At 56.1% G+C, this 11,898-nt stretch overlaps 1 protein-coding gene across 4 annotated transcripts in view; it reads left to right on the plus strand.

Annotated features, from left to right (window-relative positions):
* The window catches only part of BCAR1 (BCAR1 scaffold protein, Cas family member), a 31,535-nt gene extending 19,637 nt beyond the window's left edge, over nt 1-11,898 (plus strand). For all 4 annotated transcript variants that reach the window (XM_072980952.2, XM_020797916.3, XM_020797915.3 and 1 more), the window contains exons 2-7: nt 938-1,567; nt 6,525-6,671; nt 6,801-6,908; nt 7,609-8,742; nt 10,214-10,297; nt 10,999-11,898. In XM_072980952.2, coding sequence (XP_072837053.2) covers nt 938-1,567; nt 6,525-6,671; nt 6,801-6,908; nt 7,609-8,742; nt 10,214-10,297; nt 10,999-11,517 — 2,622 coding nt within the window. In that variant the 3' untranslated portion in view covers nt 11,518-11,898. The remainder of the gene's footprint in view (nt 1-937; nt 1,568-6,524; nt 6,672-6,800; nt 6,909-7,608; nt 8,743-10,213; nt 10,298-10,998) is intronic.

Genomic DNA, 11,898 nt, shown 5'->3' on the forward strand with positions numbered 1-11,898 from the left:
CTACGCTCCAGATTTTACCCTAGATTTTATGGGAGCTGTCCAGAGTGCTGGATCCTAAACACCCCCCACCCCCCAATAAGTCCAGCCTCTAGTCCACAGCCTTTAAAAGTTCAGGTAAAAGCCCGGAGCGGATTCCCTGTCGCCGTGACATTGGAGCTGCTGGCTGCTGCCATCTCACTGTTGCCGCTTTGGCACCAGCTGAAAACACGCTTATTTTTGCAAGCTTTAGGAGCAGCACCTTGTTCTGCTGTTACTGCATTTTATTATATCTCTCTGTTTGTTGAATGGCATGGCTAAGACCCTTGATATTTCATGCAGACCCCTTAACACCTCTTTCTTCCGTTGACTCCTTGGGCTGTGGGTCTGATTCCCTTCTTCTGTTGGGTGGGGTGCTCTGGGATAGTGCAGCTGGCCCAAGGCCACCCAGGCTGGCTCGACTTTACAGGAGGCCCGGGGGGGGGAATCAAACTCCCAACCTCTGGCTCCACAGCCAGAAATCTAAACCATTGAGTGATCCAGCCCTGATCTCCTCATGGGCAACACAACAGAGTTTTCCTTTTCCTAGTGTGTCTGGGTTGGATTGTGTTTCACAGAAGTGCTTTCACCTCTTGGGCAGAGTTCAGTCATACATAAATAAGTTAATTATTTATCTGCCCACCTAATTACTTAGTTCTTGTGTTCCTCCTTCACTCCTCCCCCCCCCTTTTGCCTGCTTCCTGAGCCCCCCTTGAGGACTCTCCGAACCCTCCTGACTGGGCTGGCCTTAACCTTGGAAGCCAACGTTGATGGCGACCTAGTTGACTTGACGTCTCCTGGCCTGGTCTGGTTGCCCAGGCCCTCCTGCCCCACTCTCTGTTCTCGCTGCCCCTCCCTCCCCCTCCCATGCAACTGCCCCTCTGACCTCAGGCTTTGTTTTTTTTCCCCTTCCTCTTCGCAGAACGTCTTGGCGAAGGCCCTCTACGACAATGTGGCCGAGACGCCGGACGAGCTCTCCTTCCGGAAGGGGGACATCATGACGGTGCTGGAGCGCAACACGCAGGGCTTGGACGGTTGGTGGCTGTGTTCCCTCCACGGGCGGCAGGGCATCGTCCCCGGGAACCGGCTCAAGATCCTGGTGGGCATGTACGACAAGAAGCAGCTGCCGGGCCCCGTCCAGGGCCAGCTGCCCCCGCAGCCCCAGCAAGTGGCGGGGCAGAACCCCCTGCCGTACCCACACCAAGCGGGCTACACCCCCCTGTCTCCCGCCTCCCAGTACACCCCTATGCACCCTTCCTACCAACCCCAAGAGGACAATGTCTACCTGGTGCCGCCCCTCAACAAAGCCCCCGGCCCCCTCCATCCGGGGCCAGGCCATTTCCAGACTCCTCCGGGCAAGCAGGCACCCCTCTACCCAAAGCCGAGCCCCTCGCAAGGCCAGGAGGTGTACCAAGTGCCCACGGGTCCCGCCAGTCCTCCTCAAGACATTTACCAGGTGCCGCCAGCTCCCGCCGGCTTAGGACAGGACATCTACCAAGTCCCTCCATCTCTGGACGGGCGAGGCTGGGAGACGCCGAAGACTCAAGGAAAGGTAAGGCTCCACCGCAGCCCCAGCCGGCAGCTTCTCCTCCCTCTTCCTCTTCAGCTTTCCCGGCCTTGTGCAAGAAGGTTTGGGGATATTGGGATACCTCCCCGGTCACGGACGGCGAAAGCGCTGTAGGTTTTCTTTTTTAAAAAAGCCCTTGGTGGGCTGCTGGATGTTGGAGTCGGAATACGTGATGTCCCTCCGCCCACCCTCCTGCCTCTGCTGAGAACCGGTTCTGGTTTCCGTGGGCTTGCTGCGAAGGTCTCTCCACCGAGAGGGTGCCTTTTGGGGGCTGAAGGATCCCTCGGGTTAGGGGCAGCCAAGAAGCAGTTGGCTTCTGGGCCAGCACTTGCGGATCCTGCTTGAGGGAGCAGGGCTTGCCGCTCGGACTCTTGTTTGCCAAAGGACAGTGGGTATGCTGGCAGCTGTGAGGTCTTCCTACCTGGCAGGTCCTCCTCCTCCTCCTCCTCCTCAGTGTGGCCCGGCTTGAGCCTTTCAAAGAGCCCCTCGGGGGGCTTGCCCCCACCGGGGATTAGGGTGAGGCTGGGGGAAAGCTAGTACTTTTCTGGTCCTCTCCCCCCACCCCCACCCCTGGATGGGGGCAGATCCCTAGCCCCGACCCTCTCTTGGCGAGCTTTGCAGCCAGGGGACAGAGCACAGCTGGGGGGGAGTTTTTATTCTGGGGAAGCTGAAGGCAGCCTCTCCCCAGCCCAGCTGGCCGTGCGGTCGGATGATCTGGGTGCGCTCTGTGGTCCAAACCATCGAGCTGTTCTCAGCTCAGTGGCAAGAGCTTTGATTCTGGGTCCGGGCATCGCCCTTTATTCTCTGCGTGGGGGGGGGGTGAGGGTTAGGGTTAGGGAAGTCTAGGAGGAGCTGTTTCCTGTCCCTCCATGGGAAAGGAAATGACCTCCTCCCTTTGGGTCCCAGGCAGCCTCCCGATCTGTCTCAGAGAGGCCCCTCTTGAGTTCTTGAGCAGCTAGGACCCCCCCCCTCACCCCCCGGCTGGGCTCGGCAATCATTTATTAGGGAATGGAGAAGGGCCATTCTTTGGGAGAAAAATCTTGTCACTTTTCTCTACCCGCCGGAGTGCGAGATCTGGAGTGGGAATAGGGTGTTTGTGGACTGCACGTGTGTCTTGGTGCATTTGTGTGCCTGACCTTGAAAGAGGTTTGGACGGAGGAGAGGGCCGGCCGCCAGCCAATGATTCAGAAAAGTGCAGGTCTCAGCCTGGCCGCGGATTCCTGCCCTTCCCTCTCTCTCTCTCTCTCTCTCTCTCTCTCTCTCTCTCTCTCTTGCTGTTGACCTTGTCGCTGGTCCTGCTCAGAGAGCTGGGCCAAAGGGCATCATCGCCTGTGAGTGTGGGGCAGGATTGGGAGGGGGGGGAAGCCACAGACTGGAGTGCCACAGAAGTGTCATTGTCAATAAAGGCATTTGCCCTGTCCACAGCCTGGCAAGTTACTTTTAAAAAATACATCAGTTACAGTTCCAAGTTCCCTTTGTGTTGGTATTTACTTTGATAGCCACACTTTTCAAATAATTGGTTTTTTTTAAATTGCTTTTTCAGGGTTAGCTCCCTTTTCAGAAATAGACAAATAGATGCTTTTAATTTCCCTCCCAATTTGAACATACCTGATCTCATATGCTCTGGGGAAGCTAAGCAGAATTGCTCCCGGTAAGTCTTTGGATGGGAGACCACCAGGAAAGGGATACCAAGGATCTCCATGGAGGGCCAGGAGATGCTTTTGCTTGCAATCTGTTGCAGAGTTTTGGATTTCTGGTTAAATTCCTTCGGCTGTGCTTCAGAAGTGCAAGGAGTTCCAGAACAGAATAGTTTGAAGTTCCCCACAGTATCCTTCCCCTTCTCTAATTAACTGACAGTTATAGTCTAAACAACTCACTCTGAGATATTAGTAAGAGAAAGAATAAAAGGTTTCATTACTTACAATTGAAGAGATCAAACAGCAAACTGACAAACATGACTGTGACTGGATGTGAGCTTTCGTGGACAAGTCCACTTCATCAGACATAAGAGATTTGTATGTCTGATGAAGTGGACTTGCCTACGAAAGCTCACATTTTTAAAAAATACGAAAGTTAGTCTCTAAGTGCCACCACGCTGTCTTTTTTTACTTTTGTTTTCACCTATAACGCTTGCACAGACTAACATGGCTGCGCCTTCTACAACCACAAAATAGTCTAGTTTCATCTGAGTTCTTGGGGAAGGGAATGGGTTCTGAGTAGTGTATTCCTTGTAACGGGTTACGTCCCAGCGGTGTCCACGGCAAGCTCAGCCGAGGGCCCTCTTGGTGCCCCTTCTGTCCCTGGAGAAGGGGCATGTGCGCCATTCCCCTCGAGGCACGAGAGACTGGAGGAGATGCGGTCGTCTCCGTGTGCTGCTCCGCCGCCAGCTCCTGCCTTGGCACGCCGCCCGCAAACAGTGGGAGTTTTGCCGTACAATAGCGCTTAACACGGAAGATAACACAGGCGACTTTATGCTGTCCTTAAAGCTATTCATTCACTGCACAAATCATGGGGACCCCCGCCCTCTGTGGTCCCATTTAGTGGGTGTCCTCCTGTGACCCTTCTGTAGCTTGGCAGTGTGATTATTTACAATTCCACGTACTTGGGCCCGAGTAAATAAATAATCTACCAACTGGGAGACGGTAACTTCCAAGCGTTGGCTGAACCACCTGGCATTGAAAACTGCCCAGATTTCTTAAATTTTGAAATTAGGATACCGTAGAATGAGATGGAGTTGGAAAGGACTCCGAGGGTCATTTAGTCCACACATGCCAAATCTTAGAATCATGAGCTCAAGCATCCTTTTCAGATGATGATGGCTATCACAGCATTTCTTGAGAATCTCTTCTCCCCCCCCCCCAAAGAATGAGCATGCTCCCAACTTCAGTCTTTCCTCCTTGGGTTTGATTTTCAGATTCTTTTCCGCCTTGGATGCCCTCCTCTGGGTAACTCCTCTCGTTCTTGATTTTTTTCCCCCCCGATTTTTCCTCTCATTCTTATTTTTCTTGGTTTCTGGGAAAGTGGGTGAGTTCGCTCCTCGCTTGAACATACGGCAGTTGTTGGTTTTTCCGTGACATGGAATATAGAACTGCAAGAATCTCATCGATGGTGGTGGGTTTATAGGTTTAGGGCATCACAAGAGATTTGGAAGGGTGGCACGTCACCATCTAAGGGTCTCCTTCCTGTAGCAAAAGAAGTGGTTCTGGTGTGTTGTGTTCTTAACAGTGTTATATATCATTCATTGGCACTGAGAAGACACTGAATCCATGTCGATACTTTTGATAAAACACAGCACTGAGACTCTGCGTTAGATCTGGAGGTAGCTGCTGTATATAGACCCGTTGCAGTCTATATACCACTATCTCAGGTCAGTGCCATAGAGAGGCAGTGGGGTAGAATGGGTAGAGGGTAGGGGGTGGGATGTAGGTAACGTTGCAGAGTTTTGAATGTTAGTTTAAAAACAGCTAGCTGTGCGAACAGAAGTGCAGGGACTTTCAGAGCAGAATTAGCTTCAAGTTCCCCCAGAGGAGACCACCCCTGGTTATCTCATCCACTGGCACTTACAGTCTCAGGACCTCACTCTGAGACATGGGTAAGAGAAAGAATAAAAAAGGTTTCCATGGATTCACAGTTGAATAGACCAAAAACAGCCTACGGCAGAGCAAAGCTGACTGCTTTGCAGCAACAGGCCTTAACAGACTCACACCCTGCAATCCAGCAGCCTCCTGTAGACGACACTCACCTAACCGCACACAGGCTGCCAGCAAACAAGACTAGATACGGATTTTGTTTCTCCGTCAAGGGGAGTGTGTCGAAATGCCCTGTTGGATCCTGACCGTCTGCAGCGAAGGGACTTTTGGGGCTCAGGCTGGGGAAGGCTAACTCTGAAGGAGAGGAGGCGATGCCAGCAAGCCAAGGCTAGGGGAGAGCCCAGACCTGTGACCTCCCCCTGGAGCTGTTTCAGTGTTGGCATCAAGCAGTAGCAGTGTTGGCATCAAGGGCAAAGGGGGGGGCACCCCTTACCGAGAACCAGGAGGGCCAGGACTCTCCCGGCCCCAGCCTCTGTGTCAGCCTGGTGGGGGAAGGAAGGCGAGAGGAGGAGAAGGGAAGGGAAGGGAGCCAGGAGCAAGAAGCAGCTGGCTGCCCCTTCGGCTCCCCCTACAATGGGCTGGTGTGCCTTCTGCCCTGCCTGGATGCCCGCCCGGGCCACCAGCCACTGCTGCGGGCATCAAGGCCGGAGGAGGAGCAAGAGAGCCTCCCCAGACTGCCTGTCCCTGTTATTCTAGCAAGTCTCCGAGAGAGCCGGTTTGTTTAGAAAAAAGCCGGCTTTTGTGGCTTTTTCCAGAACCCCCCTGGATAATTTCTTTTGGGTTAATTAACGGGTGTGAAGGCAGACCCTGCCTGAGCTCTAGCGTTGAGGTTCCTTTCTGCCCCATCTCTGCACGGCTTGCTCCGTGCAGATCTTTTTTCTTTCTTTCTTTCTTTGCAAGCCAGCAACAGCGGGTGCCTTGCCGCAGGGGGAGGAGGAGGAGGAGAAGGAGCATTCCTTAGGCTTCGTCTCCAAACCCCTCATTTGCTAGGAGCCAAAAATAGAACATGATGTCATCCTTCGCCTCCCCGGGAGGATAGGCTCGTCTCCTGCTTCAAAAGGTGCCCTGAGATTTCCTCTCTGCCAGGAGCGCTCCGTGGGCGGGCAGTGCCCTCTGCCGGACAGAGGGGCAAACCTCACCCCGTGCCAAATGGGCAGAATATCTGACAGCCTCTTTTTCGGAGGGAAGGAGGCGTCTCTCTCTCTCTCCAGGCGGGCCTGGGTCAGACATGCTTCTAACTTACACTCCATTTCGGTTGGTGTTTTAATATGAAAACTGGCTTCCTATGTCCAACGCCTCCAGCCTGCTTTGCCCGCTTGGTTTCACCGGCCTCTTCTTGTCCGTCCGCGCAGGTGGTGGTCCCCACGCGTGTGGGCCAGGTGTACGTCTACGACTCTCCCAAAGGGGAGCAGGATGAGTACGACGTCCCCCGTCATCTCCAAGACATCTACGACGTGCCTCCGACACGGGGCCTCCTGGGGAACCAGTCCAGTCAGGAGGTGAGTGCCCCCCCCAGCCTCGGGAGATGGAGTCCGCCTGCTTAGCCTCAGGGTGCCCCCCTCCCTCCCTTGGCGGCTGCCCCCTTGCGTCTTCCTCAACCCGCTGCGTCTTCCTCTTCCTTCCGCCAGGTCTACGACACCCCCACCCTGGCGGCCAAGGGCCCCACCGGCAGAGATCTGGCTCATGCCCAGGAGATTTACGACGTCCCCCCCAGTGTGGAAAAAGGCCTGCAAGTGGTGAGTGGGAGCCGCAGGGTGTCTGCACTTGGGGGGCGGGGGGGCAGAGCGGAGGGTACTGGATGGGACACCAGGTGCCGTGCCAGGGACCCGGGGAAGCTCCGCAGCGAAGCCGCCCAGAGTGTGCCATGATCGGAGCCGGGCACGCTGGGTGAAGCTGCCAAGAGAGACCGCGGTTTGTGAATGCGGGGTAAGACCCTGCACGCCATTATGGCTCCATTTGATCTCAGGTCCTGGAGGAGGATTTGCAGGATCTGAGTTATGGAAATCAGGTTTTTCTGGCTCTTACGGCTGTAAACACAAATGGGCATGCACCGGCCACAAACTGTTTAGGCAGCACCACGGCCAGCCTGCGAGGCCTCAGCCAAGATTAAACCCCATTGAAGGATGATGAAAACATGCGTAAACGTAAAAATGCTATATCGACCCCCCCTCGATCTCTCATAAAGTGTCCTTTGGAGGGCAGAGGCCTGCCTGAAAAGCTGTGGATGTGCCTGCTGGAAGAAGGGGGGGGCAGACCAGCCTTCCAAGGAAAAGGGTTCCGTCATCTTGGAGCCGCTGCCGAAAACGCCCTTCTCTTGGGTCCACCCCGGAGGAGCCGGTGAAGGTGGCGGGACTCCCCTGCGCCTCTTGGCAGTCACGGGGTCTCCTGGGCAAAGGCTGGCGTTATAACCTGGCTTTCATCTCTCTCTCTCTGCAGGTGTATGACATCCCTCCCTCGGTGACCAAGGACGTCCCGGACGGTCCGATGCGAGAGGAGACCTACGACGTGCCTCCCGCCTCCTGCAAGGCCAAGCCCTTCGACCCCTCGCGGCATCCCCTCATCCTCGCTCCGCCTGCGGCGCCGACGCCTGAGCCTTACTTGCCAGAAGACGTCTACGACGTGCCTCCGGCCGCCACCAAAGGCCTGCCCGAGTCCCGGGAGATCTACGACGTGCCTCCTGGACTGAGGAAGCTGGCCGGCCAGGACGTCTACGACGTGCCGCGAGAGCTCCCGGCGGGCGGCAAAGAGGGCGACGGCGACTACATCTACGACGTGCCCCCTCAGGCCGACCGGGAGGGCAGGGCTGGCGACGGCAAGCGCCTCTCGGCGTCCAGCACGGGCAGCACCCGCAGCAACCTCTCCAGCTCCTCTCTGGACACGGTGCCCGTCCGGGACGCCCCCGACAAGGAGCCGCGCCTGGACCAAGAGGCGGCCATGGAGACGCTGGCCCGGCTCCAGAGCCACGTCAACTCGGCCGTCTCCCACCTCATGTCCTTCATCAGCGGCAGCTGGCGCAGCCCTGAGCAGATGGAGGCGCAGGCGGCCCAGATCCGGGGGGCCACCGAGAGCGTCCAAGGGGCGCTGAAGGAGCTGCTGGAGTTTGCCCGCGGGGCGGTGACCAGCGCCGCCCACGCCTCCGACCGCTCCCTCTACGCCAAGCTGAGCAAGCAGGTGCAGAAGATGGAGGAGGTCTACCAGGCGCTGCTGCGGCACAGCCAGGCTCTGGACGCCTGCGGCTGGGCCCCCGGCGCGCTTGCCCCCGGCCAGCCGGGCGCCCCCGACGACCTGGAGCACTTGGTCATGTACTCGCGGGGGGTGCCGGACGACACCAAGCAGCTGGCCTCCTTCCTGCACGGCAACGCCTCGCTGCTCTTCAGACGGACAAAGGCTCCCCCGGCCTCCCTGGGGGAGGGCGCCCCGACCCACGGCACGCCGGCGGACAAGGCCAGCAGCATCCAGTCCCGGCCGCTGCCCTCGCCCCCCAAGTTCCTGGCTCAGGACTCGCCCGAAGGGCAATATGAGAACAGCGAGAGCGGCTGGATGGAAGATTACGATTACGTGCATCTGCAGGTGGGGCTGGGGGGGGAGAGACAGGGGGGGTGATAGAAGGGCCCGACCCTCTTCCAGAGGCACAGCCCACGGGAGGGATATTTGGGGGGGGGATAGATAGTTCTTCCTCCTCTCTCTCTTTCTCTCTCTCCCCTTTTCTCTCTCTCGTGTTCCCATCACGAGGTCACCTTATACGATGGCAAGACGTGCCCCACTTGCTGGGATTTGGCCACCAGAAGGAAAGAGGGAGGGATTTACTTTATTTTAGAAGATTCTTTTAATAGCACTCTTCCGTGGTGCTTCCAGAATATGGTGTACATAAACAACAGGAATGCAAACATTGAGCCAAAAATATAGCAAACCACATCACGTTAACATAGCAATTGCGTTTAAAGGACTGTGGAATTTGAGAAGGTCACCAAGAAGATGCTGCTGTTGACCCCAGATAAATTATTTTGGGGAAGGTGCTCCACATTGGGGTACCACAGCTGAGAAGGACCTCTCTGTGGTGGCCATCTGTAGGGATGAGATTTTTTTTTTTCCATCTTCGGGGCGACGGATCCCCTAATTCTCCATTCCAGGAGTCCTGCCCGAGGTGCAGCTACCTTATGCCTGCATCAGTGTGGCTCGCCTGGTGGGAAAGGCCTACGTGGGACAGCCTTGGGGCTGAGCTAAGCCTAGCTCCACCTGAACTTCCTTCTCAGAAAGAAAAGTCCCAGCTTGCACTGGGGCAAGGACAGGAAGCTTGGGTGAAACTAGTCCCAAAGTCTAGGCAGAGGCAGCCTGTGGCCGAACAGCTGCAAAAAAAAAAAAAAAAAAAAAAAAAAAAAAGGATCAGGTAGCAGGGAACGGATATAACCAGAGGGGTGCAGATTTGCGTCCGTGGACTACGTAGCTGCCTGGAGAATTCTGGGAGTTGTAGTTCAGGGACATACGCTTGCATAGACAGTCCTGAGCTAGGCGGATAAACAGACTAGTTGGGAATCAGCTTCCTGTCGTCCATCCTCTTGTGTAGAACTGTGAGCGAGCAGTAGTTGTGAAGGTCTGAATCCGTAGTTCCCTGGCTGCTCCTTGGGTCTGATCTCACCGAAGATGGGTGTCTCCTGCCTCTTCAGCCTGGGTCCATCAGCCATTTCTCCAAAACCCTTTGCCAGGAAGTTGTTTTTGAAACTTGCCCATGGGGGGTGGCCCCTGGAGTCTTAGGTCACGACACCAGCTGTGTGGAACAGGATCCTCCTCCTGCCCAGCTTGTTGCAGTTGAGCTTAGAGACCCTTGGAATTGGGCGTAAGTTCTGCACAAGACGGGGGGGGGGGGAGGAGTTCCTTTTTCGGATTGCCAGGATTCTCCAGCAAGCCAGATTCTGGGTAGTGAGGTCCAAACATGTGGTCTTGCCAGCGTCGGCCTCTGCAGACAGAGGCACATTTTCGTGTGCCTTGGGGTCTCCCCCGGGACGCAACGCCAACTCACCTTCTTCCGTCCTTTCTCAACTAGGGAAAGGAAGAATTTGAGAAGACCCAGAAGGAGCTCCTAGAAAGGGGCAGCATCATTGGCAAAGTGCAGCTGGAGCAACAACAGGTCAGTAGAAGGGATTTTTCCAGGTCCTGTCCCACCGCTCAGACTTGGCGTCCCCAGTAGCTCTTTTCCCCGAGAAAACGAACTCACTGCCTAGTATCCTGTTTCCTCACGACTCTGCAGCATAAAACTGCTGGATGACTCAGTGGTTTAGGCGCCTGGCTGTGGAGATGGAAGTAGGAAGTTTGATTCCCCGCCACTGTAACCTCCTGGGAGAAGAGCCAGCCTGGGTGGCCTTGGGCCAGCGGCATTGTCCCAGGGCGCCCCCTAGAGGAAGGGGAGGGTCAACCATTTCTTGAGTCCTCTCTCCCCCCTCCCCCGGGAAACGATGAGAAGGGTCGCCGTAAGTCAGAATGGACTTGATGGCACCTGAGGAGGCGGATGATTCTGGCCAGGGAGAAAGAGGTAAAGAGGATCCATGGGTTAGGAAATGGCACGTTCATGTCCTTCCAGAAACGAATTCCACGGGGTGAGTTCATGCCTGAGGGATGTGTATGTTTGTGTCTGTGGACTACGAGGCCCAAAATCCACCAAGTATCATGGGGAATTCATCGAGTCGTTGTCCAGAGACACAATTATGAACGTGTCTGGGTTCTCTCTACCCATCGTGCAGCTAATTCTGGCACTCTCGGAACTTCGGCGCCCTGGTGGCTGCTCCGGTCTCCTTGCCCCTTCGACTCACGTCCCGCCTCTTCTGCCCACAGCTGAAGCAGTTTGAGCGGCTGGAGCAGGAGGTCACGCGGCCGATCGACAACGACCTGTCCAGCTGGACGCCCCCGCAGCACTACGCCCACGTCCGGGGGGGCGGCGCCTCGCTCTGCGCCTCGGACCGGCAGCTCCTGCTCTTCTACCTGGAGCAGTGCGAAGCCAACCTCACCACGCTCACCAACGCCGTGGACGCCTTCTTCACCGCCGTCAGCACGAACCAGCCGCCCAAGATCTTCGTGGCGCACAGCAAGTTCGTCATCTTGAGCGCCCACAAGCTGGTCTTCATCGGGGACACTCTCTCGCGCCAGGCCAAGGCGCAGGAGGTGCGCCACAAGGTCACGCACTACAGCAACCTCCTTTGCGACATGCTGAAGGAGATCGTGGCGACCACCAAGACGGCGGCCCTCCAGTATCCGTCTCCTGCGGCAGCCCAAGACATGGTGGACCGGGTCCACGAGCTCACAAACAGCACGCAGCAGTTTTGGATGGTGCTGGGCCAGCTGGCAGCCATGTGAATGCCAGCCTCGGTCCACCGGGGATGAAACAAGCCTGTAAATGGACTGTAAATACTTCCCTGGACTCTGGCAGGACTGTCCCAGCCGGAGGAGCTGGGCGGGCGGGTGGGTGGGTCGTCTGGCCATTTGACGGCTGCTTCCCCCCCCCCCATGTAGCCACAGACAGAACTTTGGTTCCAGAAGCTTTCAAAGTGTCTCGGGTGGATCTGGACCACCTTGACCAACAAGGGAGGCCATTTATGGCCCTTGTGGGCAACTGGAGTGGGTAGCGAAAAGAAAAATAATTATTTTTCCCTCTTTGATTCTGAAATTGTTCGGAGAATGGGCACTATTTAAATCAAATAAAGCGACGTTAGAATCCACATGACGAAATGGTAAAAA

This window comes from Pogona vitticeps, chromosome 10 (assembly GCF_051106095.1).
Source record: "Pogona vitticeps strain Pit_001003342236 chromosome 10, PviZW2.1, whole genome shotgun sequence".
Classification (NCBI taxonomy): domain Eukaryota; kingdom Metazoa; phylum Chordata; class Lepidosauria; order Squamata; family Agamidae; genus Pogona; species Pogona vitticeps.